The following is a 24,351-nucleotide window of genomic DNA, read 5'->3' as shown; positions in this document are numbered from 1 at the left end:
TTCCCTGGTGGCGCAGTGGTTGAGAATCCGCCTGCCGATGCAGGAGACGCAGGTTCGTGCCCCGGTACGGGGGGATCCCACATGCCGCGGAGCGGCTGGGCCCGTGAGCCATGGCCGCTGAGCCTGCGCGTCCGGAGCCTGTGCTCCACAACGGGAGAGGCCACAGCAGTGAGAGGCCCACGTACCGCAAAAAAAAAAAAATTAAAAAAAAAAAAGCTGGCTCAAGTAATCCGTTAATGGCTCCATCTGCTACACAATGATCTCAGCTTGTAGGAGGAGAGGCCCTCTAGCCTTCCCAGAGAATATTGGCTTATTCCTCAGAAGACAACTGAGTTGAACTAATTCTGTGAGCTTGAAATGTTAACACAATTGGTCTGTGTGTTCCTCTGCATGCCAGTGATCCAAGAATCTCAAGAAAAAAAGGACCAGTTGGGTCATTTTAATCTTATTCCTCTCCAACCGTTCTTGCTATGGTAGGGCATGAGTAATATATTATCTAAAAGAAACAGAATATAGGCAGACTCTAATGAAGATTTCCTATAAATCCCAACTAATGCATTTCTCATTCAGACCTGACACATGTCCATTCCGAATTTCTACTCCTTCTGGACAATGGCTACAACTAATAGCTCTGAAAAATTCAATGGATTTGCGGTTTAGGAAAAATGGGCTATGGGGGGAGGAGGAAGAGGAAACAGATTTGCTATAACGTCAGAAATCTCTAGGGAGAAAATAATAAAGATCCATTTCAAGACCTAGATTTTTTTCCTACCACGTCTCTACGACTGTTGTAATATGGATAGGGAAGAAGTCTCATTACTTCATAGTTATAAGCATGTAATGGTAGAAAACCAGAAGCCTGGTTCAATTTCGATTCAAAGGAACCACTGTTTTAAGAGTCTTGTGTCTCTAGTAGAAGTCTTCAGAAATGGAGATGGATTCAAGCTTGGCTATTTAATAGATGTGTGACTAAATTAATTCATTAGATGTGCTGATCCTCAGTTTCCTCACCTGTGAAGTAGGCATAATCTTACTTTGCAGAACTCAACAGAAAAAAATACAGGCAAGGTTTAATCAAGATTTTCTGTAACTCCCAGCTAACTCTTTTCTAATTCAGACTTTACAAGTGTTCATTCTTGAAACTCCCACAGTGCTTCTGAAAGACAGCAAATATTGAACATTTGATACATGACAATTACTGATAATCCGTGTGTGTGTGTGTGTGTGTGTGTGTGTGTGTGTGTGTGTGCGCGATTCATTTATTTTGGCTTAAATCTTAAGTTTAGAGCTTCTAGTAGCCAAGTAGAAGAAGCAGACTTTAAAAATAGGATTGAATTGAGAACATAGTAGTAAGTGCTCAGTAGATATACTTATTTAATATGTGAGTGAATAAACAGAAGAGGTACTAATGGACTTGTTTCTCTACTTCTGTGGTGCTGGAGAAGAAATCCACACACGGGCCCTCCTTTGGTGATGTCCACTGAGCAAATGCAGCCACTGGAGCTCTCAGAAGACAGACTGGACAAGCTTGACCCTCGTTGTGGCCACTTAGGTAAATGCTCCAGTGTGAATGTCAATGGTGAAAGTCAGAAAAGGGGCATCTCTGCCATTCAGTTTGCAAGCAAGTGAGAGGGAGGCCCCCTGAAACCTGATAGTTTGTGACTTTTGATAACAGCCAACACCAGATGGACGGGCAAATAGCCATGGGTCTGTGGGGTCTGCCATGTAAATATTAGCTGAAGCACTGTAGAGAAGTTCATTAGAATTAAAAAAAGAGGGGAAAGGCATTGTCCTCTTTTTTGGGTCTGACAGAGTCCCAGGCAGAGCATTTTTGAGGCAATAAATGGAATGTGACATTATAGCTTGTTTCCAGTACTTCCCGGCACACTTACACCCCATGTGCAGTGCCAATAAAATATTTCAAATATCTCTCTTTGCCTATCAAGACAGAATTTTAAATAGCCTTTTTCTGCTTTATTGTCAATCTGTTTCCTTTCCAGAACTGACTTTTTGCATAACATTTGTAATGAAAATACCAGAAACATTTCTGCCTCTACCCATTTCTAAAAATGAGACACTCAGACTTTTGATGGACGGGCCTTTTGCATATTCATAGCCTTTGTTTATATGCCTCGCCTGGTTATGACTCCCCTTTTGCCTCTCCCCTCTCCCCATTTACCATCAAGATATTTTATATTCAGGATTTCTCCAAAAATGGGAAAAAAGGCAATTGAAGTAAAAGTCAAAATTGAAGGAAATGTCTTGCTCTTTGTACGGTGCCCTGAATCGCTTCTTGGGGTTGAACGGTGACGCATGGCTGGTCCATAGCCAGCCTGTACTTCCAGAGACCCCACAGCTGGGCAGCACCCATTCTGAGCCACTTTAATTCATTCAACAAATGTCTACGGTATGTAGACATATGGGGGGAAATGAACTGTGCTCTGTGCTAATAAATTTTTAAAATTACATTTTCCACCCGGCATTAAGATACATAGAGACTCAAGAGCCTGGGTTTATTCCGGATGCCATAACCTGCCAGCAGTGGAATCTTCAGCCTTTTAGCGGGTCTTGTAAACTTCAGTTTCCTCATCTGCAAGTTAGGGATAATTGTACCTTTCCTCGTGGGCATGGTGTGAGAACTAAATGAGATAATCTATTCAGGATGGTGTGAATATTTAACAGCTGGTAAAACACAGGCATTGACGAATCAGAAAAGGCGTTGGTCCATCCCACACACTAAAATGAGGTGAAATCACCTAGTACATAAGTAGTACTCAATCAAGCCCCCTTCTCATCTCTTTTTTTTGCACGCATGTAAACATAAAATCATATAGTCCAATGTCTTACACATAGTACAATTTCAATCAATGCTTATTAAATTGAAATGATTGGATGAAATTATTTAAATCTCCTAGATAAAAGGCTGAAGAATGATGCTGTTTGATTTTTTGGTTATGTATTATGATCTTCTGATGAGGCAGAGGCATAATGATATACAGTTACTAAATATTTCTGATAGTTGGTTCCTCACACGTATTGGGTTATCTAAAACAAAGGATCATCCAGATATAACGTCCAATAGACCATAAGTAACTTGGAAGCAAGGTCCATTTCTTACTTTTCTTTTTAGTCCTAGCTCAATGCCGGCAAATACAGTAGAGGTTTAATCAATGTTTGTTGAATAAATAAATGAATGAACGACACAGGTTATGTCTAGACCCACAAAAGTGAAGTGAAAGGTTTGGCACATTTAATGCACAATATTTTAAAGAAAGCGACCTGAATATTTTCATAAACAAAAGAAAGAGAAAGAGAGGAAAGACAAAAGGGAGGAAGGAAAAAAGGAAGGAAGGAAGGAAGGAAGGAATGGAGGGAGGGAAGGAGGGATTAAAAAAATCCAATTACTCTCTGAATTTCCCCAACATCATTCATAGTTGTAAATCTAGCCAGACAGTATCCAGGCCATAGTGAGTTTCCAGAGAGACAAATAGCTTCACTGCCTTGCAGCTTCTTTGAATCCTAATGGGATAGCTCCTTATCCATAATATGTTTGAGTTCATTCATTCAAGCATACATTCAACAAATATTTATTCATTGTTGCTAAGGAGATAAAACACAAGACACTTGTCATAAAAGAGGGCCAAGAATATATGCATAAGTAATCATTAGATCACCCTTTAAAGGTGTTAACATGAGTAAAAATGCTGTGGATACTTAGAAAATGAGAAAGGACACCCAGGACTCGGGTTAATAAGAAAAGACAATGATGGGGTGGGAGTGGGAGGGTTTGGCTTTCCTCTGAGCCTTGGGGAAAGTATTGGGGGTAAGCAATGGCTAGAGTGAACATTTTTTGAGGATATGAAATATATCAAATGTATCAAATGCTTTACCATCATTAACAAATTTAGTACTCTTTCTCCCCTTCTCTCTCTTCCTCTCTCTTCTCTCTCTCTCTCTCTCTCTCACACACACACACCGATTTAATATTATCCTCACCTTAAAATTTGAGAGAATATGAAAGTTCCTAGAAATTGAGCCCCCCCCAAAAAAAAGGAAAAAAGAAAGAAATTATGGCCCAAGTTCTCAGAACTAACGAGAAATTGAGTCAGGATTTGAACTTAGATCAGTCTAACTCTACTTATTTATCCATTCAGCAAGCATTTATTGGTGGGAGAGGCAATTAAGAATAAAATTATCAAAAGGATATATAATCTTTAATCTCCAGGAAGGCTCTATCTAGAGCAGGAGATAAATCATTATGGAATGAACAAATGCTAGAACAGTGACAGAGGATCTCAAAGGACAGCAACATAAACCAAAGCACAGAGGAGTAAAATGCAACAGAGAGAATACTTTAATGGGCAAGGGGTGATCAGATCGAATTAATTACATACAATGACGTCTGATGGACATGATGTAGAATCCAGGCTTCAAAAGCTCTGGTGAGGTAAGGCAGGGGACTGAGGAAAATAAAGAGATGAATAAGAAGATGTGAGGACCTGTGGTTAGGATGGGCAAATAGGAGAATTGCAAAGCCAGGGGGCAGGGTAAAGACCAATGCTGATATACACACTACTATATATAAAATAGATAATCAACAAGGACCTACTAGTGTATAGCACAGGGAACTCTACTCACTACTCTGTAATAACCTATATGGGGAAAGAATCTGAAAAAGAATAGATATATGTATATGTATAACTGAATCACTTTGCTGGACACCTGAAACTAACACAACATTGTAAATCAACTATACTCCAATACAAAATAAAAATTTTTTAAAAAGACCAATGCTGAAGTGTAAGTGTGAAGCACTGGTGTGACTTGGCCAGTCATAGAAATGAAGGCAGTGAAGAACAGACTGAGAACCCAACTACAAGACCAAAGAGAGCATAAGGTGCCTTACTGGCCCTTGGGCTCTCCAAAGAGAATAAGGCTTGAGCAAAGGAAATGGGGAAGGAAGGAGCATTTGACACCTGTTCTCCCATCAGAACTGTAACTTAAACCCACTCTGTGCCTTGCTTAACTATATTTTAAAATTCCTCTTTGCCTTGATTATCCATCCCATTTAAGCTCTCTCCATTTGGAATTTTACAGAATTCTAGTTTTATTACATGATTTATGCATGTAAAGTCTGCTGCAGAAGAGGCCACAATAAATAAATTCTTTTTCAGACCAAACAACTTCTACTCCTATCATCAGGTATAACTGGAATCCAACCAGTCCGTGACTGGACACTTACGTAATATTCTTTTTTTCTTTGCGTCTCGTCAAAATCAGATGACCTTTCAGACCAGTTTATTAAGGACTGTGATCTCAAAAAGAAGCCAAGAAAAGGGAAAAATGTACAAGTCACCCTGAATGTTGAGTCAGACCAGAAAAAACCAAGGAGAAAAGATACACCGGCCCTGCACATCCCACCTTTCATACCAGGTAATGGACAATGAGGTCAGTTTGCACATCTGTAAAAGGGAACTGCTTGCCTCTAGATCACATTGGTCTTACAATTTTTTCCTTAATATTTGGATGTTTTTAAATCATTGTTACAATCCCTACATTTGTCTTAGTTATGATAAGGCCAGCCATTATAACATATATATATAATCCAAAATATTAGTGGATAACACAATACAAGTTTACTTTTCCCTCATCAGTGGAAGCTGGGGGCGGGGGAGGCAGGCTGTGCTTCAAACAGTCCCGCAGGGACTCGAGTCGATGGACATCAGCGCTACACGGCTTCCAAAGTCACTGTAGGCATCCAGCAGGCCCAGGGCAGACAGAGTGGAGGACTGGCAGGCCTGCAAGTGGCACACACACTTCCTTCCGTCACAACCCTCACCCGACTGCAAGGGAGGCAGAGAAATGCAGCCCAGCTGTGTGCCCAGAAGAGCGAAACAGTCTGGTGAACAGCTAACGAGTCTCTATAACAACCGTGCTGTGGCTTGTTTCCAAACGTTTTGTTTTGTCTTATTTCCTTTACCCCTTCCCTCCAGGCCATTTATTTAATGTCCTCTCTATTCACAACCCACTCGGGGGTGGGGGGGGATACAAAACAAATAGAACACAGAGCGTTCTGAAAAAGAACTTTCTTTCAGTTTTATAAGAAATAAGAGAAACACATAAACAGCTGAAATACACAGCAAGAAGTAACATCATAACGGAGGTCCTCAGATAAGGACCCTGGGAGCTCAGTGTGGGCAGTGAATTGTGGACAGTTTTATAGAGGAGGCTGTTTTTAGAGAGTTTTCTCCATTCTACAGATGGAGAAAACTTTCACGCGTAGAAGAGAGGAGAGTAGGCAGGTAGGTGGAAGTAGAGGGCTAATTAAGTCAGTGAAGAGTGTAGCCCGTGGCTTATGGAACAGCAAAGGCCCCATCGCTCTAATGGGGGTGGACTTTGGCAGCAGACAGACCTGGGCTCCATTCCTCAGGCACATGTCTTTGCCTCAGTTTCCTCAGCGAGTGCACGGTTGTAGCAATATTAAATCGCTCAGGGCTTCCCTGGTGGCGCAGTGGTTGAGAGTCCGCCTGCTGATGCAGGGGACACGGGTTCGTGCCCCGGTCCGGGAAGATCCCACGTGCCGCGGAGCGGCTGGGCCCGTGAGCCATGGCCGCTGAGCCTGCGCGTCCGGAGCCTGTGCTCCGCAACAAGAGAGGCCACAGCAGTGAGAGGCCCGCGTACCGCAGGAAAAAAAAAAAAAAAAAATTGCTCAGGGTTTTGTGAGGCTAAAATGAAATCAGACATGTAAAATCCTTTGCACAATCGATGTTCTCTAGTGTAGCCTCAATAAATACTAATTCTTATTTTAAAGAAACTGCTTTTATTAAGATGTTTGAAAAGATCTATTGACTACCATCACCAGGTGTATGTGCAAATATGGATGCATGTATTTGACCCTGTTTCTCCCTCTGTTCCCCTAATTATGCAGGTGTGCTTTCAGAACATTTAATTAAAAGATACGATGTCCAAGAGAGACATCCAAAAGGCAAATTGAGTCCAGCTCTTCATAATACTGACCTGGAACAGAAAAAGCCAAGGAGAAAAGACACACCTGCCCTGCACGTGTCCCCCTTTGCAGCAGGTAAAAGAGCTGGTGCAGGGCATTTTCAGGGGGTGATGGAAACAGGTCAAGAGCCTTACCATCTGGAGGTGCCAGAGGCATGGCCTTTGTCCTGGCCCAGCAATCTGTGTCTCAAAGACGTGCCCAGGGGAAGAGCAGCATTTACTGCTGCCTTTCAGGTTTACCTTCATTGGCCGCTCCCCTGGGGCTGACTTGGAGCTGGGTGAGGATCAGAGCATAACTCATGCTTCAGCAGAACTGGTCGAATTCACTGAGCCAATGAAATAGAAATGTCAGTGGGTCCTTGAAAAGAGTTTAAATACCCTCCTCCCCAGTCTTCCAGGAATCTTGCATTCTATGGCTGACAGCTGAGTCTCCCAAGACACCTGGATATATTTACCAAATCCTCAAAAGAAGAGAAAGAGAGAGCGAAAGGGAGAGAAAGAGAGCTGCAGAAATAACGATAGCTCTCTTAATATGTGTCAAATCAAACCAAAAAATCTTGCTGAACTATGTGCACAACCCCACGTTACAGGGCAGGGCAGCCAGCATGTGAGGTATAGTCTTGTCCCTGAGAATTTTATGTACAAATTGGGGAGAAAGACATATACAATCACGGTTAGAGTAGAAGACAGAGCGCGTCTTTGTTTTATATAGTAGTTGGGGGTGGGAGAATGGCGGAAGAGAAAATGTGCTAATGTTTATTGAAACCCTGCTTAATGTTAGCTACTGAGTTTACATGCCTTGTGGATTTTCAAAAATCAACTGAATAACACAATAACTATTATCTCACTTTACAGATAAAGAAATTGAGAGAGAATTTAAGTAACTTAGCTACTCTAAAGTCTTCTGTTGATGAAATTGATGGATGGATGGCTGATTGGCTAATTGATGACGGGATGTTTAGAATGATTGATGAATGGATCAAATTATGCTCACGTTCAAACACTGTTACATGACAGAGCTGGGGCTCCCGTCCAGGTCTGTCTCATCTGTGAGCAGTTTTTCATTGCACCATGCTATGGTTTGGACTGGTAGCATTTTAGCAATCCAGAAGGGACACTTGGGAGGAGATGAGATTTAGTCATTATTATAAAACTGTATTTTCCCATTATTGCATCTAATAACAAAAGTGAAAGATGGCTCAGAACATCATGAAAAGACAGTCAGGGGAGCAGACAGGGTTACTGACCTCTGAGAAGAGCCAGGCAAGGAGGAATGGAGCATGAGGGAGCACTTGTCTGGAGAAATGGACCAAGGACCAGCTGGGAGGGTCTGAACCTGCCTCGGCCATGTCTCTCATAGGTTACACGCATCCCTACCTATACTGATCCTTCAACCCGTCACACGTTTCCTCCAAGCTCTGCCTCTGTCCAAATTCTAATCACCTTTTAAGACTCAGCCAGCTTAAGGTCTCTGCCAACAGACCCCTCCAAGGCCAAAATGAATATTTCTTATTCTGAACTAACTCTGTATTAGAGCTGGGCATGCAAATACCAAGACTTTGCCCTCTCTTTTAGTATTGCCCTTGTTGTTTTTGTTGCTGTTGCTGTAGCTGTTATTTAAATTGACTTACATCAAAGACTTTTTCGATGAAGTCATGAGAATTGGCCTGGGATTGTCCTGTGTTGCTGGTATTCACCTTGATATCTTCTGGTCCAGTCCCTCCTATATCGCCGTGCTCAATAAGTATCTGTTCATTAGATATTCCATTTGGCAATCATGATTTAGCAGTTTCAAGTTCTCCATTAGGAGACTGATTATTTTCTGCTCATTCTTGTATTTGTTTTTATTGAAGTCCTTCTAAGGGAAGACTTAGTAGAGGAGCCAAAATACTGACGGTCAGAGAGTTACCTTAGTACACAGCACTGAACATGGGCTTTGGAGTCAGACAGGTGTAGGTTTGATCTCTGGTTCTGCTCCATTCTAGCTTTGTGACCTTGGGAAACAGACCATAAGAGCCTCCTTCATTTCATCCATCTCTGAAAGGAGAACCATCAAATCTGTCTCTCAAGGTTGTTAACACAATTAAAAAGTATATAAAGCACCTAGCACAGTTCCTGGCTTATTGAAAGTTCTCAATAAATGTTAGTTCACCTCTATCTCTTTTCAAACTTATATTCTTTTTTTTTTAACATCTTTATTGGAGTATAATTGCTTTACAGTAGTGTATTAGTTTCTGCTTTATAACAAAGTGAATCAGCTATACATATACATGTATCCCCATATCTCCTCCCTCTTGCATCTCGCTCCCACCCTCCCTATCCCACCCCTCTAGGTGGTCACAAAGCACCGAGCTGATCTCCCTGTGCTATGCGGCTGCTTCCCACTAGCTATCTAGTTTACGTTTGGTAGTGTGTATATGTCCATGCCACTCTCTCACTTTGTCCCAGCTTACCCTTCCCCCTCCCCGTGTCCTCAAGAACCTTATATTCTTTGAGATAAGTTAAATCATTTCTAAAGGTGAGAATTTTTTTCTAGTCACAGTGTTTTACCTCTCCATAGAACCCTGCTGATTCAAGGAACTTCCTAAACTGTTAAGCTCTATTTCTCTGGGAATGGAGGCTGCTTATGTCCCAATATCGACATCCTAAGAGAGCAACTTCCCGGACAAATAAAAAATGTTTATCAAACAGTGCAAAGTACACAAGAGTTGGAGCAGTGGCCTGTATGCATTATGGAATTCAGTGAATCAGCAAATCTTTGGGTTGCAAGTATTTGCAATTATAGATAATGTTCTATGATTCTACCTTTTATTAGCATATTAGCTGAAGTACTTTATTTTTGAAGGGCCTTTTAGTATCTAAAGATTTGGCAGTAATAGAAATGCTAGTTAGGCTGATAAGAATAGAGCCTTCAGCAGATGTTCAGAGAGACACACTGGTTCTAATAAGGGTCTTGAGAGGAACTCACAGGAAAATGCACTCCGGAGACATCTTCTCTCATTAGCCCTTGGCAAGTGAAGGCTGGACAGGGATTCACTCTCTTCTTTAAATCTCTAGCTAACCACCTTCATTCCCTGAGGTTAATGAGCTTCTCTGACAGCTTCCAACCATCAGACAACTCCTCTGAGCAGTGAGGAGTCATCTCGGGCTTCCTTGCCAGCCCAAGCTTTGCTCTCAATGTGACCCACAGTTGCCAGGGCCAAGGAACTGCAGGGCAGGGAGCACTGGTTTCGGATTGGTCAGATCTGCGTAGCCGAGACCTGCTTAAGAGGAAGCGAAGTCTTCAGTTGAGGTCTGTGGCAAAAGGAACTGGAGAAAGTAATGAATAATGAGGCTGCAAGCATTGAAGAGAAGCTTTCTGAAAAATTGGCCTTTGAGCTGTGAATACTTGGAGATCAAAGCTCAGTATGGTACTTGTAGAAAGGAGCCTGATGTGTCCTTTGAAAGTGACACCTCTTCTGTCCTGCCGGGAATAGAGCGCTCTCTCTGGTGTGGTTTACCAGGAGCGGTGGTGTCTTAGCCCTGGCTGCCTTAGATCTGCACACATCTGTAATGCAGGTGACTGGCTTTAGAGGGTGCTCTGGCGGGGATCATGGCCTAAAACAGCTTGCTGCAGGACTAATTGACCCTTTAGAGACCTTGGACTAACAGCTTTGGCCTCAAAAACACATCAGACTCTAAGAAGCAACCAAGTGCCCTGAACTCTTCTACACAGAGAGCGGAGGGGAAAGAAGAGACACTTTTCTAAATCCCTACTATATTCCAAGTCTTGTGCTAGATGTTAGAATATCCTTTGGGAACCTCATAGTTTGGTAAGGAGACGGAAGTCTTGTCCAATAATTCCTACAATGTGTAAAGTACTTTAACAGAGGTTCATGTAAGGTGTGATTGAAGCATAAAAGAATGTTGGGCTAAATCTATCTTGGCGGGATCACCCCCTGTGGGAGATACAAATTATGTTTCCTCCAGTTTTACAGACGAATAAACTGAGGCTCAGACAGGTTAAGTGACCTGCTCCAAGTTCAGTGGCCAATGAAGGGAAAGCTTTCTGGCTCTAGAGCACATTTCTCCAATAATACACTTCTGCTTATACAGGAAAATGTGACGATCAGGACTGGGTTAAATCAGATAGACTAGTGTTTGTTAAATCTCATTCATCTTCAAATGACCAAAGGCAATGATATGAAGCATCAAGGATAAGCACACAGTGATGACGTATAGATGCTACTGATTTAAGCCTCATCCTAAGCAATGATATCCATGAAATCAAGATTTTGATAAACTACCATATATTTTTTTCATTATAAGACATTAAAAGGAATGCTTAATTATACGAATATAAATTCTAGTTCACCTCCACTTGAAAGTATCTCCTGTGTCCCTGTGGAAAACCTAGCCCACTTTGGGAAGGGCTGACCTTGATGATTTAACAGCCTCCTTCCTTTCCTGAAATCCCAGGATTTTTTCTTTCTTTTTTTTTTTTTTTTTTTTTTTGGCCCAGATGCTTGTACAACTAGGTGTCGAGGATACTTAAAATAACCAGAAAGTTGACTAGGATCTGGGAATTTAAAGGCTCCTGTCCACATTGAATCCACCCAAATTTGGTGTAATGTGAAGAAATATCAAGGAAGGAAGGATGGTATGCTTGGGGCCTCAGCATAGCTAACTCTATGTTCTTCTATCAAGACAGCCTTAATTCTAAATTAAAACCCAAACCTCTGTGCAACTGGTATAAGAGAAAATACCTCCCGCTCTGTTTCAGAAGTGATTCATGCAAGAGCCTTATTTGCAGCCAGACTCTTGAAATTGTTTTTCTCCTCCAATACATATCAGCTAATTGGTAAAGAACCCATATGAACCAACTAGGGACTGAATCAAATGAACAGTCATGAAGATCAACACACAGTTTTCATCAGTTTGCCACTGTTGAATGGAGTCCAGTGTTGTAGAAAGGCCTCTTGGGGTGCACAGCTTTCCTCCCTCAAGTTTAGATCTTTATGAAATGCTTCATGAGCAGAAAGGTCTCTAATTCTGAGAAGGGTGGGAGTGATTCAAGGCAGTGGTGGGAAAACAAAGCTGAGTGACTGGAGTGGGACGACAGAAACCATGGGGGACTGGCCCTGAATCGCAGCTCCCTTTCCTTTTATCAAAACAACAGATTTGGGCTTCCCTGGTGGCGCAGTGGTTGGGAGTCCGCCTGCCGATGCAGGGGACGCGGGTTCGCGGCCCGGTCCGGGAGGATCCCACGTGCCGCAGAGAGGCTGGGCCCGTGAGCCATGGCCGCTGAGCCTGCGCGTCCGGAGCCTGTGCTCCTCAACGGGAGAGGCCACAACAGTGAGAGGCCCGCGTACAGAAAAAAAAAAAACAAAAAAAACAAAAAACAGATTTCACAATTCACAGGATGAGCAGAACCGTCCAGACCTCCTTGGATAGTTTTTTCCGGGCTGATCAGTCCAGAAAATGGTGCTCAGGCTTCTGAATTCCACAGACTAGTAAACTTTTAAAAACAAGATATTGTGAGCCTAACATAGGGATAGCAACTTCGACTTTTGCCTAGTGAGGATACTGACAAAACAACCATCTAACACCCCTAAAATTTCATAAAAGAAAGGGTATTTTAATCCCCCAAATAAGAAAAAGCATCATCTCAAAATAAAGGACAGAATCGTAGCCGTATAGCTGTAAGAAAAAAAGTCACTGCATTTTCCTTATTTTCTCGTTTTGCTCTAAACCACGTAAAATTTATCATCTACCAGCACTGACATTCAGAAGCAGCATGTTCAGAGTGTCGGCTCAATATTTTCCCCAGATGTTAGTAAAATATGTTTAGTTTGACTTCATGAGCCTTACCAGTTCTTTGCAAAGGGAAAATAAACTAGCAAATTGTGAAAGGAAAGGAAGAGCTAAGTTGCTCACGGCTGTAGCGCTGTGCTAAGAATTATTACCTACTTCTCATTTAGTTGTCACAATAACCCTTTATATAAATATTAATGCCCTCATTTTACTTACAAGAAAACTTAGGTCTGAAGGTGTTATCTGGCCCAACACAGGTTAAGTGGCGAAACGAGTCCAGAGCAGTGAGACTCCAAAATCCATATGCTTTCCATCCTACTGCTGTAAGCTTAAATGTAGAATGTAGAGAAGGGGGTGAAAGTTGCCTCTGACTCCAGGTTGAGCATCTCTTACAACCATAACGGTGTTCTCACTGAGCCACAGCTCCTCTGGGAAGGCCGAATAAGGCCCCTCAGTTCCCCCTCTCTCTCTGTTGGCACCTTTAGCAGTTAGCTTTGCAGACATTAAAACGTTTCTGCGTTGCCACGCTCCTGTGTACTGTCTATGCTGTGAGGTCGTCTAATATTTTAATTAGAGGCACTTAATTGCAGATCTGTGCTTTGTTTTGCAGGTGTGACACTGCTCAGGGACGAGAGACCCAAAGTGATCATGGAAGATGATGAAAAAGATGGTGACAAATAGCTATTTAAAGATATTTCCCCTAAGACCACCGGTAAATAGGTTAGATTGGTTCCCTGTGGCGACCTAGAAAAGATAGACTCGTTTCTGCTCTCATTTTGTCATAGTCCACCTTTAAGATCCAGACACATTTTCCCCAGGAGGCATATACTGTATCAGATTGCCAGTCACCTCTTTGTCTTCCTCTTCTTTTTTGAATCTGGTTTCTATTCCCACTTCTTGAATTTTCATTTTCGGATGCAGTGGAAAGGAAGCAGATCATCCTAACTTGGGAGATAACAGGGAAAGCTTTAGTGCTCAGCATCTGCATCTTCTGGATCAATTCGTGGAGCACAGAGCATGGATAACATGGGACTCCTTTATTTCTTGGCTTATGCTGCTGGGCGGGGGGACTTGACTTCACATCATCCCAACACTAGTTCAAGTTGGGGCTCCCTGTTGCCAGTTAGGGAAATGAGAATGTTTGGGTTCTAACTCACTGATTGCTTTGGAGAACATGGTCTTTTATCTCTTTTATCCTTTCTTAAGAGTCCAAATGTCTCTTGTGACATACCTAACTAAGACCCTTGTAACTGATACCCTAAAAGTGAATATGTGAGCTGGGGGAGTCAACCCAACCCACCATGCCTTGACTGAAAACACCACAGGTAGAGGGTGCTGGTCTATCTGGGAAGCTTAGCAGTGTACCCTATTTATTTTTTAAAATGTTTCTTAACTATGTTGTCCTGAAATGCTGTGAGTTGTGTCACAAATGACCATTACTAATGATAGGTATAATACCAATGTTTGTGATGAACTTACTTTTTAAAAACTTAATTAAGATCAATGGAAGGCCATTCCTCTACTTTTAGCAATCTCACTTATTTAGACCCCAGTATGCTTTCTTGGATGCGAGGGAAAGATGTGGCATTAGCTAGTGAGCAGGAGTCTATGTTTAACCCCTGCCCCAGCCTCCCGTCTGTGAGAGCCATGAGAAGGTTTTGCACGAGGGCCTCATCTATCAGGTGATGGACACGGGGAGAAACGAAAGCTGTCGTTCAAAGGTAGAAAGGTGGATATTCAAACAGATCCTGCCTAAGTGATCATTTGGAAGCTCTGTATACACCCTGACTCCAATAGTTTGTTAATCGCTTCTGTCTTTCTGTTCTTCTCACAAATGTGGAAGAGATACAGGACCCTGCTGGTAATAAAGATGCTTCTGGTCATAAGATGCATTGCTATGTCCGGGTGCATTTCTCCTAAAAATACCCTATTTTACACTTATAAATACCCTATATTACACTTATAAAGAGAAGAGGTTGCAAAAGAGACTCAAGGATTGTTTTGTTTGTTTTTGACCCACAGAGGTTTAAAAATGTTTGAATCAACCATTAATACTTAATAATCTCATCAGGAGACGTTACATAAAATCCTAGATTTCCAGATCCTCTTGAGAAACCATCTCAAGGTCTGGCAACCTGAGCCTGATTTAGAAGCGTGGCGACCATCAGCGGGCACTGAGCACCAGATGCCCTTTGAGGAGGAATATACATTCTCCAGCTCTCCATCTGCCCCACCTGGCGTATTTCACCCACTGACTTCACCCTCCAGCCTTCACGTTTGAGTTTGGAACCTCTGGTGAAGACCCATACTTTGTGTCCCTAATGATCTCCCCCTCTTTCATCCCAGTGCTCCACTTATACTAGCGGTGGCCCCAATCACAGCTTTGGGAAGAGGGGAGCAAGATTGTGGCCAGGCTGCTGGTTGAAGCATAAGTGGTGAAATAGGCCACCATAAAGTCTTTAAGAAGCCAAATGCAATTACACGCGTGTGGATGATAGGATTACATCACCACCAAGGGATTCTTAGTAAGAAAACACAGATGAACTCTCGCTCTATCAGCTTTGCTGTACAGGCGTGGTGTACCTGCAGCCATGCCCACCGGTTGTGCTCAGTAAACTCGCAGGTGCTCAGAAAAGCTCTCCTCATTTCTGATTCCTGGGGTGGGGTGGAAAGTAGACTGGCTGTTGAAGAGACAAAGGTCTTGGGCTCTTGCCCCAACTGTGCAACACTGAGCCAGTCCCTGGATTTCTCTGAGTCTGTTTCTTTATCTTGAAAATGAGGTTAATGATCCCCACTTTGCCTTCATAGTCTGAGAATTAAATGAGGTAATATAAGGCAAAGGGCACAGCAAGCTTAAAAGCCTTATTCTTCCGTAACAGGTTTATTTTAAGACATTTTCAGAGTGAGGACTGTGCCTTTTCTATTGCCAAATCCCCATTGCCTGGGTATTAAATCAGCAGCAATTATGTGGACTTGAATCAGAGCCTCTGAAGAAATACTTCAAGTAGGGAGTCACTTGCGTGGCCTTAACTGAAAGACCAGCCTCAGAGAAGAACTCACAGAAATGGTGAGGGACAAAGCCAGTCAGAATATCTAACCAACGCTGGATGTCAGTGGGCGATTTGGATTGAAGCCAAATCTCCCTCACCTCCCTTGATGCATGTAGCCCTTTTCTAGGCAGGTAAATTAGAGGTTTAATGATTAGGATTACATTTGGATTAAAGTAGTTTTCAATACATTGTGAATAACTTCCCTCCAACTAAATAATCATCACATGAAGAAACTAAAGAGCATTACATGGTAGCCCATTCAGAAAGAAGGCCCCAACTAAAGGCATCCCAACAGAACTGGCAAATCAGTTGGCCATCTGTTCATTCTGACGGCATCTACTCCAAGCCCAGGCTGCCTGAGAGGAGGAGGTGCTAGACATGAGAGTCTTAGCTGCACGTAGCACTGGTGGCTTCATTTAAATCCAGATCCTCCTTAAAAGCTGCTGCCTGAGATCACAGGGCCAGCTTCTAATGCTTAATTATCACCTGGAGAGGCCGGAGCCGGTGCTGGGAAAGGACGCAAGCAGTGTTTCCTTTTAAATGCAATTAAATGAATTGCAGCCCTCCCAAGCCTGTGTTGTCCACATTGTTTTCTTAAAACAAGGATAGACTTAGATGACATGTGGTTGTGAAAATAGGTTGATCGAGCACTTACCTTTCCTAGTTACATGATGGATTGTGTAGACTCTGTCATCTTGTGTAAACGAGGCTCCCTTGTCACCTGTAATTTCTAAGTGTGGAAGACCTACTCAGAAAACTCCCCAAGGCAGTGAATGAATGCAGAGAAAATAGATGGACTGAAAATCTCCTCCTCCTGGTCTCCTGGACACAGGATTGTCTTTGAACCGGCGTTAAGGTATCATCTTCACAGAAGTTCAGAACGCAATAATGGCCACAGTTCCTGACCCCCCAAAATCAGGGCAGGAGACTCTCCACAGATAAGTGTATTTACAGGGAAAACAATGTAGTATTTGAAATGTGGTCTGCCCTGGAAAAATCCAAGATATCAGCCTTTTCTTCTCAAGAAGAAAGGCTAGGTATTTCCTAACCTACAGTAGCAGGTCCTTCCAACAGCGTGAGACTCCTCGTCTTCAGGAGACTTGCTGAGAAGAAGCAGCAGAAAATGGAAGATAACTGGCTCCTCTGAACCAACGTCACTCTTCCAATCTGGTGCCAAATGGGAATTTTGAGAGTTGCATAAAAACAGCGAACCACAGATCCTCACATCCTTACAATTATGTGTTAGCGCTCCAGAAAAAACAATATTTATCCATCAAATCATGTATAATCTATATTTAAAATGTATTGTTTAATCACTACTTAAATAATGCCCTTCATGAAAAGAACAGCGTGCTCTCAGCCCTTGCATTTGTTCAATCATTTTCCTCTAGCGTCTCGTTTGATCCTCGAAAGCAATTGTAAGAAAACTAAATGGCCAAGGAAACTGACATGGAGGAGAAGCCAGGATGGAAACTCAGGCCTCTGAACTCATGAGTGCTGTGATCCTGGCAGCTGGGTGTGGAGGAATGACGGCTGTGTACAACCTTCTGCAGCTCCCAGCTGCTGGGCACCCAGGGTAGTTCCTACGGGCTTGTCACGGGTCCTGGGATCGCCTTAGGGGGAAAGTGTCTGAAACATCCTCTGGTATAAGTAGAGTCAAGTTTGTGCCCCTCCTGGGGTTATATAAGTAGAGCCTTTATACCAAACTGACCCTCAGTTACCAGCACGGGGCCGCCAAACAGCAGCAGTGATACAGACAAAGTCAGGTTAAGAGACAGGAGTTTGAAAGGTGTGTGAAACCTGGAGACAGCGTGGGGAGGATGTGGGATTGGGGAGAGGTTGAGCCCAGTGGTAGATCCAGGTTCTGGAATCTTGAATATCTGGGTACTTTTCTTCTGCAATTTCTTTAGCAACTTACCAGAAATATTTTCTGATGGCACCCTGGCTTTCCCTCCTCCCTGAACACTCTGTGGTTCCTAGCTACCCCCAGAACTCAAGAGGGCACAAGCTAGTGAGGGGCCCTGGAGTTTAAGTTTTATTAACTCCTTGATAAATCTGCCCCTAGCAGGCAAGAGACAGCTGTCTGCCTGTACTATGAGGGAAAGGGAGCTGCTATGAGTCTGAGCAAGTCTGGCCACCTGTTTCCTTCACCCTTTTTTGCAGTGGTTCTCAAATAGTATATATTCACCACACAATTTCATTAATCAGATTTTTTAGCAGGAAGATTGCTGGAATTAAAAGGTGAATATTAATAACATAAGAGTACCTATTTCAGGAAATTCAAAAAAGAAGACTTCCCAGAGTTCTTGTAGTGTTGACGAGGTTGTCCTTCAATGCTGAGTGACCGATACAGCTCTTTACTGCCCTGGTCAATGCTATTATAATTTCTTGGTATTGAGTTCTCACTTGTCCCCGGAAACATAGCTCTTTCCTTGATCCCTCCATCCTTTCCCCAGCCACATGTTACCTTCCCTCCCCATCCCACTGCATGACCACGTGGCTCTGTGTTCCATCTGAAAGGCAGTAGCTGGAACACGAATGAATCCCACACATTCATTGAAATGAGCCATCACACACAGGGAAGGCTCGAGGCATACCAGCCAATACCCATTTCTCTAAGGCTTCTACCCAGAAAGAAAACAAGCACCATGGCCAATCCCGCTCCTCCCTAAGCCCCTTAATCCCATAGGAAAGCTTCTTCCATTATCCAGTGTTGGGGGGATCCTTCTGTTGAAGGGAAATCATACTGAGAAGGCTAGTATGTAGAACACATCGAATCTGAAGAACTGAGTGGGAGTACAGTAGGAAGCCCCACGATCACCCCCTCCTTCCCTCCTCCTCCTATCACCTCCTTTGGTGGCCCTTAAGGAAACACTAGGACTTTGTCAGGCAGGGTCAGAAGCCCTGTAACTAGATAATTAAGGAGGCCAAGGATTCCTTCAGCTGCCTCCAGCATGAGAGGCCTCTGTTCACACTCAGCCCCAAGCTTCCTGTGTCCAGTGGGATGAGGGTTTTCATTGTGTGGGTAATGTATGGGTTTTAATATGCACATTTGCAAGCTCCGTCTTTGATATACCCTGTGCATTTCTCAATAGGAGCAACATCCCTGGCGATTCCTCAGTCTGAGCAGCAGCCAAATCTGCAGTCGCTCTCCTACAGAGCAAAGCAAAAAGCCAGCAATAAAAAAAACTAAATAACAAATCAACAGGGTGTAGTTCTTGAACAAATGCACATTCATAATTTGTAATTGTGTAATTATAAATCCCCTCCTAGGGCTTTGCTCTAATGACCCAAAACAGAAAGGAAGCCTTTATTTTCTTCTGCATTTGGGTATTTGGTGACAGAGCAATGTACCTTTGCCAACGGTACACATATTTATATTTTTTTAGTACTTTAAAAGCATTATTTCAGGTGTAGTGGAGTTCCAGAGAATCAATGCCTGATTTTACCAAACCCTGCCTCTGAAAAAAATTCCTATCAGTCTATGAGATATTAATCTTAGAGAGAAAAGAGTATTCTTGGTTTCTCCCAAGAGGTTTAAAGACACAGCCTCCATCACCCAATCCCCAGTAGAATGCTTGTATGTGTATATGAGTGTATGCATATAAATCTCAACCCCAAATGTTCTTTCCAACCAACGCCAAGAACACAATGGCTTGTCAAGAGGCAGAATATTCTGGGGTCCATTTCATTTCAATCTCAACCCTGATTGAGAGGAGTAGAGGAAGAAGTCAACAGAAAGAGAATTCTAGAGCAAAGATTATGTTTGTCATTCAGAGATGATAGGATCCCAACTACAGGGCTCATTTATTACGGTGCTGAAATTAGGAAACAACACCAAATTATTTGGAACAGCGCTGACCATAGAACTCCCTGTAATGATGGAAATGTTCTAGGTCTGTGCTGTCCAATATGGTAGGCGCCTTGTGCCAACTGAGTACTTGAAATATGGCTAATGAACTATGGAACTCAATGTTTAATTTTACTTAATTTTGAAGAATTTAAATAGTCACATGTGGGTAGTGGCTACTGTATGGGCAATGCAGATTTGGAATGTTAAACTATCTACTTCAGGAGGCTGTGGTTGGAAATAGAATCAACCATCCAAGCAGTCTGATGGAGGACACGGGACCCAGGGGAGCCTGGAGCTGCCACCTGTCCTCCAGGAAAGAAAATAAGCCAGCACTTCTCTCTGGGGTGAAGACAATCAGATCTCCCAAGGCACAACCCATCAGCCCACAGGCCATCAGCCTGTTTCTCCCATTTGCTAATAAGGGTCATTCTAGCCCAACCAAATCCCCAGAGTATGAGAGATGCAGCATTTGTTTTATCTGGTTCTGTTTCTGACTGTCTTGTTTTGGAAGTTATTTCACAGTCCTTGTAGTCAATTTTCTGTTCTGAAATTCTGGAATTTATGTTAATTCATTATTCTCTCATTCCTCAGGTGTTTATGGATCATCCACTGTCTTCTGAGCACTGAGGTTCAGAGATAGAATCAGACACAGTCCCAGGTTTCCCTGAGCTCACACCATCCTGGAGGGAGCCACCAGCAAATATCGATGACTCACTATGTTCAGTGCTGAACAAATGTCAGTCCGGGAGCCCAGAAGAGCTGTGGGGCAGGGGATGCTCAGTGCTGCCAGGGAGATCTTAGGAGAATTCACAGAGGAGGTGAAATTTGGGCTTGCTTTGAAAAAGAATGGAAAGGAGAGAGTATTTCAGACCTAAGGACACCTGAATGAAAGCAAAGCAGGGTGGAAGCAAAAGAATCTATTCCACCTCCTATGGGGATAAATCTTTCTGCCTAGAACCTGAGTTTTGTACCTTGTGATCAGGTGGACTTGGTTTGGTTTCAGGCTTCACACCACTGACTTGGGACTTGACCTTAGACCTGCATCTTTACCTCCTGGAGTCTCGCTTCCTCATTGGCAAAAACAAATGATACATGTAGATTTTGTTAGGTTTTTGTGAGGATTAAATGTAAAAACACTTGTGAAATTTTCTAGTCCTCATCCTGGCAAGAAGGAGGGACAAAAGTTAATTTTCTGTCTTCATTCCACTGGACAGCTAATCTTCCATGTGGGCCTTTCTCGGAAACAGCTGTCCCGGCCCAGAGAACCACTTGACAGACCTTGTCTGGGGTTACCTTGGGTTGAATGAATTCCATTTGTTCCTTCTAGAAGGATTTGCTCTGGCAGGAATGACAAATTTCATAAAAACTCAACTCCTGATACACCGCAAGTCTTCACAGGGTAGACACTTGGTGAGGAACCAGTGAGAGAAAAGAGTATGATATGTTTTGCATTTTTGAAGATTTTCTCTGTTGCATGATACTTTTAAAATTGAACAATAGCAGTAAATTTAATCTCAGCAATACCTGCGGATTTTGAATCTAAAGCACCCAGTAGGTGACACACCTGTTTCCATTGAAGAATGGCTCACACCAAGGGTATTAGAGAAAGGGAGGGCTACCACCCAGATAATTCCCACCCAGATTGTTGACAGGAGGCCAGGTCCAAATCTTAAGCTCAGTCTAGTAAGGAAAACAGGATCTGGCAAGTGAAGGATGCTTGGGCTCAAAAAAGGATCTCGAAAGATCTTCTTCCTATAATCCGGGATCCATAATAGCTACATAAGACACGTTTTTCTGATTGAGTCACCTTTGGGATGCAAAAAATTTTTAACTGTCCTCAGGACAATTCTGCATAGAGAGCATGGAAACATAATTTGAGAACACAAATACACATCTGAGAAGGATGTGTGGTACAATGAGGAGCTTTGGAACCAGACCCATGGGGTACCACTAACAGCTCAGTCGTTGGCTTGCTATGCCTCTGTGGCAAGTTACTGAACCTCTCTTAGCTTCAATGTCTTCGTCTGTAAAAACTGTTTGGTTATACTGCCTTTCCAGGTTGATGTGACAAGCAATTGAGATCATGCATTGAAAGTCTCTGGTTCCCTAGACATTAATTCAATCTTAGTTCACCTCTCTTTCCCATCACTTTCCTCTTGGTGTCTGAGACCTTGTTTACATCATTTAGGTGGTTCACCAACAGATACTGTGCTGCACAAAGTGCACGTTCAACACATACAGGCACGCACACACATACCCACACACACACTGATGTCATCCTTTCAGCTCAGTCAAAGCAATTCAGGATCACTGATCTCCAATCTCAGTTCTGCTCCCTTCACTCTACTTCCTCCTCAGCCCCTTCACCGGGCAAAAAAGAATATGAAGGATGGACAAAAAAAGAAAATGACACTGCAGAGGGAAGAAGGAAGCAACAAGTAAAGGAGACCCAAAATCTCCTGGTAGGTCAGAAAATCTCATGACTTGATCAGAAAATGCAAGGAGATTAGGGAAAATAAGATGAGAAAATTACAGGGAGGCAGACCATGGAGGGCCTTGCAGGCCATGCACAGGATGTGGACCTTCATCGTCACATCAGCAGTCAGCCATGGAGTGGGCATTACAGGAAGGGGTGACACAGTGGTTTGTGTTTCACTGCATGGGGGTTGGGGGTCGGTGTGGATTGGGAGGTGGTCCCTGAGGGAGGCAGGTAAGGGAATCAGGAACCACAGCTCAGCAAGCCAAGCTCGCGGAAACCTGCAGGACCCTAAGGATGGAAAGGAGCCTGAGGATCAATGCGTGAGTTAGTTTAGCTCTTTTCAGAAGCTCCAGCCAATCACTGGCTAGAAATCACCTCCTAATACAACTAAGCACAACATCATTTGGGGGGTGGGAGGGAGGGAATGATACTTTTTAATAAGTAGGCAAACTATTTCTAGAAATACCTTTTTCATGATACTCCAGGCGTGGGCCAACCTTCAAACACGTTAACCTCTTGCCACCAGGCTGATCTGACTCACGTTCTGGCGGAGGGAGAGGGAAGAGATGGGTAGGAGGACATTACTTTCCCTGGGGGACGATTTTGCATTGTTTATTTTCCCAGAGCCCCACCCCTCCTCTGGATCTGATAAAGCAGAGAGTTACTCAGAAAGGACTCGCCCCAGTGGAGGAGAAACTATTGATGAAAAGGGTACATCAACCCCAAGATTGATTGCCTTGCAGTGAACACACCTGTGCAGGTGTTTCCACACCCACCCAGATGTTCCCGTTCACTGTGTGGAGCCAGGAAGCCCAGACATGGGCTGTCGGAGGAGGAACTTTGGTGTTTCATTTTCCTAAGACATTTACCTGGGAAAGTTTCTCCATCCTGAGTCTCTACTCCCGCGTGGTTTTATTCATCTTACGGTGGTACCAGTTGTATTACAATAAACAGCCGATTTTAGGCTGTTTTGGATGGACTCAGTCATTTTTTGGACACCAACTCTGATGCTTGATTTTATGTGTCAACTTGGGTAGGCTCACATATTCAGTGGTTTTGTCAAACACCAGTCTAGATATTGCTGTGAAGTAATTTTTAGATGCGATTAATTTAAATCAGTAGACTTTTCAGTAAAGCATTGGGCCTCATCTAATAGTTGATGGCCTTGAGAACAAAGACAGAGATTTCCCAAAGAGCAAGGAATTTGGACTCAAGACCGCAAAACAGAAACCCTGTCTGAGTTTCCAGGCTTCCAGCCTGCCCTACAGGTTTCAGACTTGCCAAACCCCACAATTGCATGAGCTAATTCCTCAAAACCTCTCTCCCTCTCTCTCTCTCTCTCTCTCTCTCTCTCTCTTGCTCTCTCTTTCTCATTGGGGGTGTGTGTGTGTGTGTGTGTGTGTGTGTGTGTGTGTGTGTTATTGGTTCTGTTTCTCTGATGAATATACCCACACACATAGAGTTCTTCATTTCCACAAAATGTGTTTGGTCTATTTTAGGTTTAATAGTTAATATGGCTAAAATAAATAATGATTAACTGTAAACCCAAGGGACACCTTGTGGATTAATTGGTGGATGTTCTTGGATCTGATTCTCAAAAGAGAGGGTTAGTAGAACCCTGAGGTCTCATCAATTAGAGGACATGAGGACGGCTTAGGTGGGTGGGAAAAGTGATTCATCTTGATACTGAGGTGAGATTGGAAGATGGTTCTATCGTTTTAGGGAGAAATATCAGGTTCTGAGCTTGGAATTTCCATTTTTAAGGGAAAGCCATTCCATAGCTTGATTTGTCCCAAGGAAAGAATAGAATGATTGGCATTCTGCTGATGTCCATTTTCTTTTATTCCTTAGATGAAGATGAAAGAGTCTGTCTCAAAGGACACATAAATATTTATGAAATAAATTGACTTATGTTGCCTCATTTGTCACCTCTCACAAGGATAGAGATTGAGTGTCTCTTTGTCTTCTCCTTTCGGCTCTTCTCCAATTACCTGGATCACATCTGAGCCCCATAATTCAAGTAGTGATGCTGGGTAGGGATGTCTACTCCTGGTTATGGTTTTGGGAAGTTGCTGTCATTTGCTGGACATAGTGGTCAGTTGTAGTCACCCCTCTGTGGCAGGGACAGTGAGAGGGGTGGGATCCCACTGTGGTGGGTTGACAAGGATGCC

General features: G+C 43.1%; 1 protein-coding gene across 1 annotated transcript; it reads left to right on the top strand.

The window, feature by feature from the left end:
* Positions 1-1,473: 1,473 nt before the first annotated feature.
* PPP1R17 (protein phosphatase 1 regulatory subunit 17) lies at positions 1,474-13,479 on the top strand. The gene is made up of 4 exons (XM_007115646.1): positions 1,474-1,552; positions 5,281-5,433; positions 6,929-7,081; positions 13,409-13,479. Exons 1-4 carry the CDS (start codon positions 1,474-1,476, stop codon positions 13,477-13,479), a joined length of 456 nt encoding a protein of 151 aa, XP_007115708.1.
* Positions 13,480-24,351: the final 10,872 nt, after the last annotated feature.

The sequence above is a fragment of the Physeter macrocephalus genome, chromosome 5 (assembly GCF_002837175.3).
Source record: "Physeter macrocephalus isolate SW-GA chromosome 5, ASM283717v5, whole genome shotgun sequence".
In the NCBI taxonomy this organism is placed as follows: Eukaryota; Metazoa; Chordata; class Mammalia; order Artiodactyla; family Physeteridae; genus Physeter; species Physeter macrocephalus.
The sequence above is the reverse complement of the archived record's forward strand: the minus strand, read 5'-3'. Positions and strand labels throughout refer to the sequence as shown.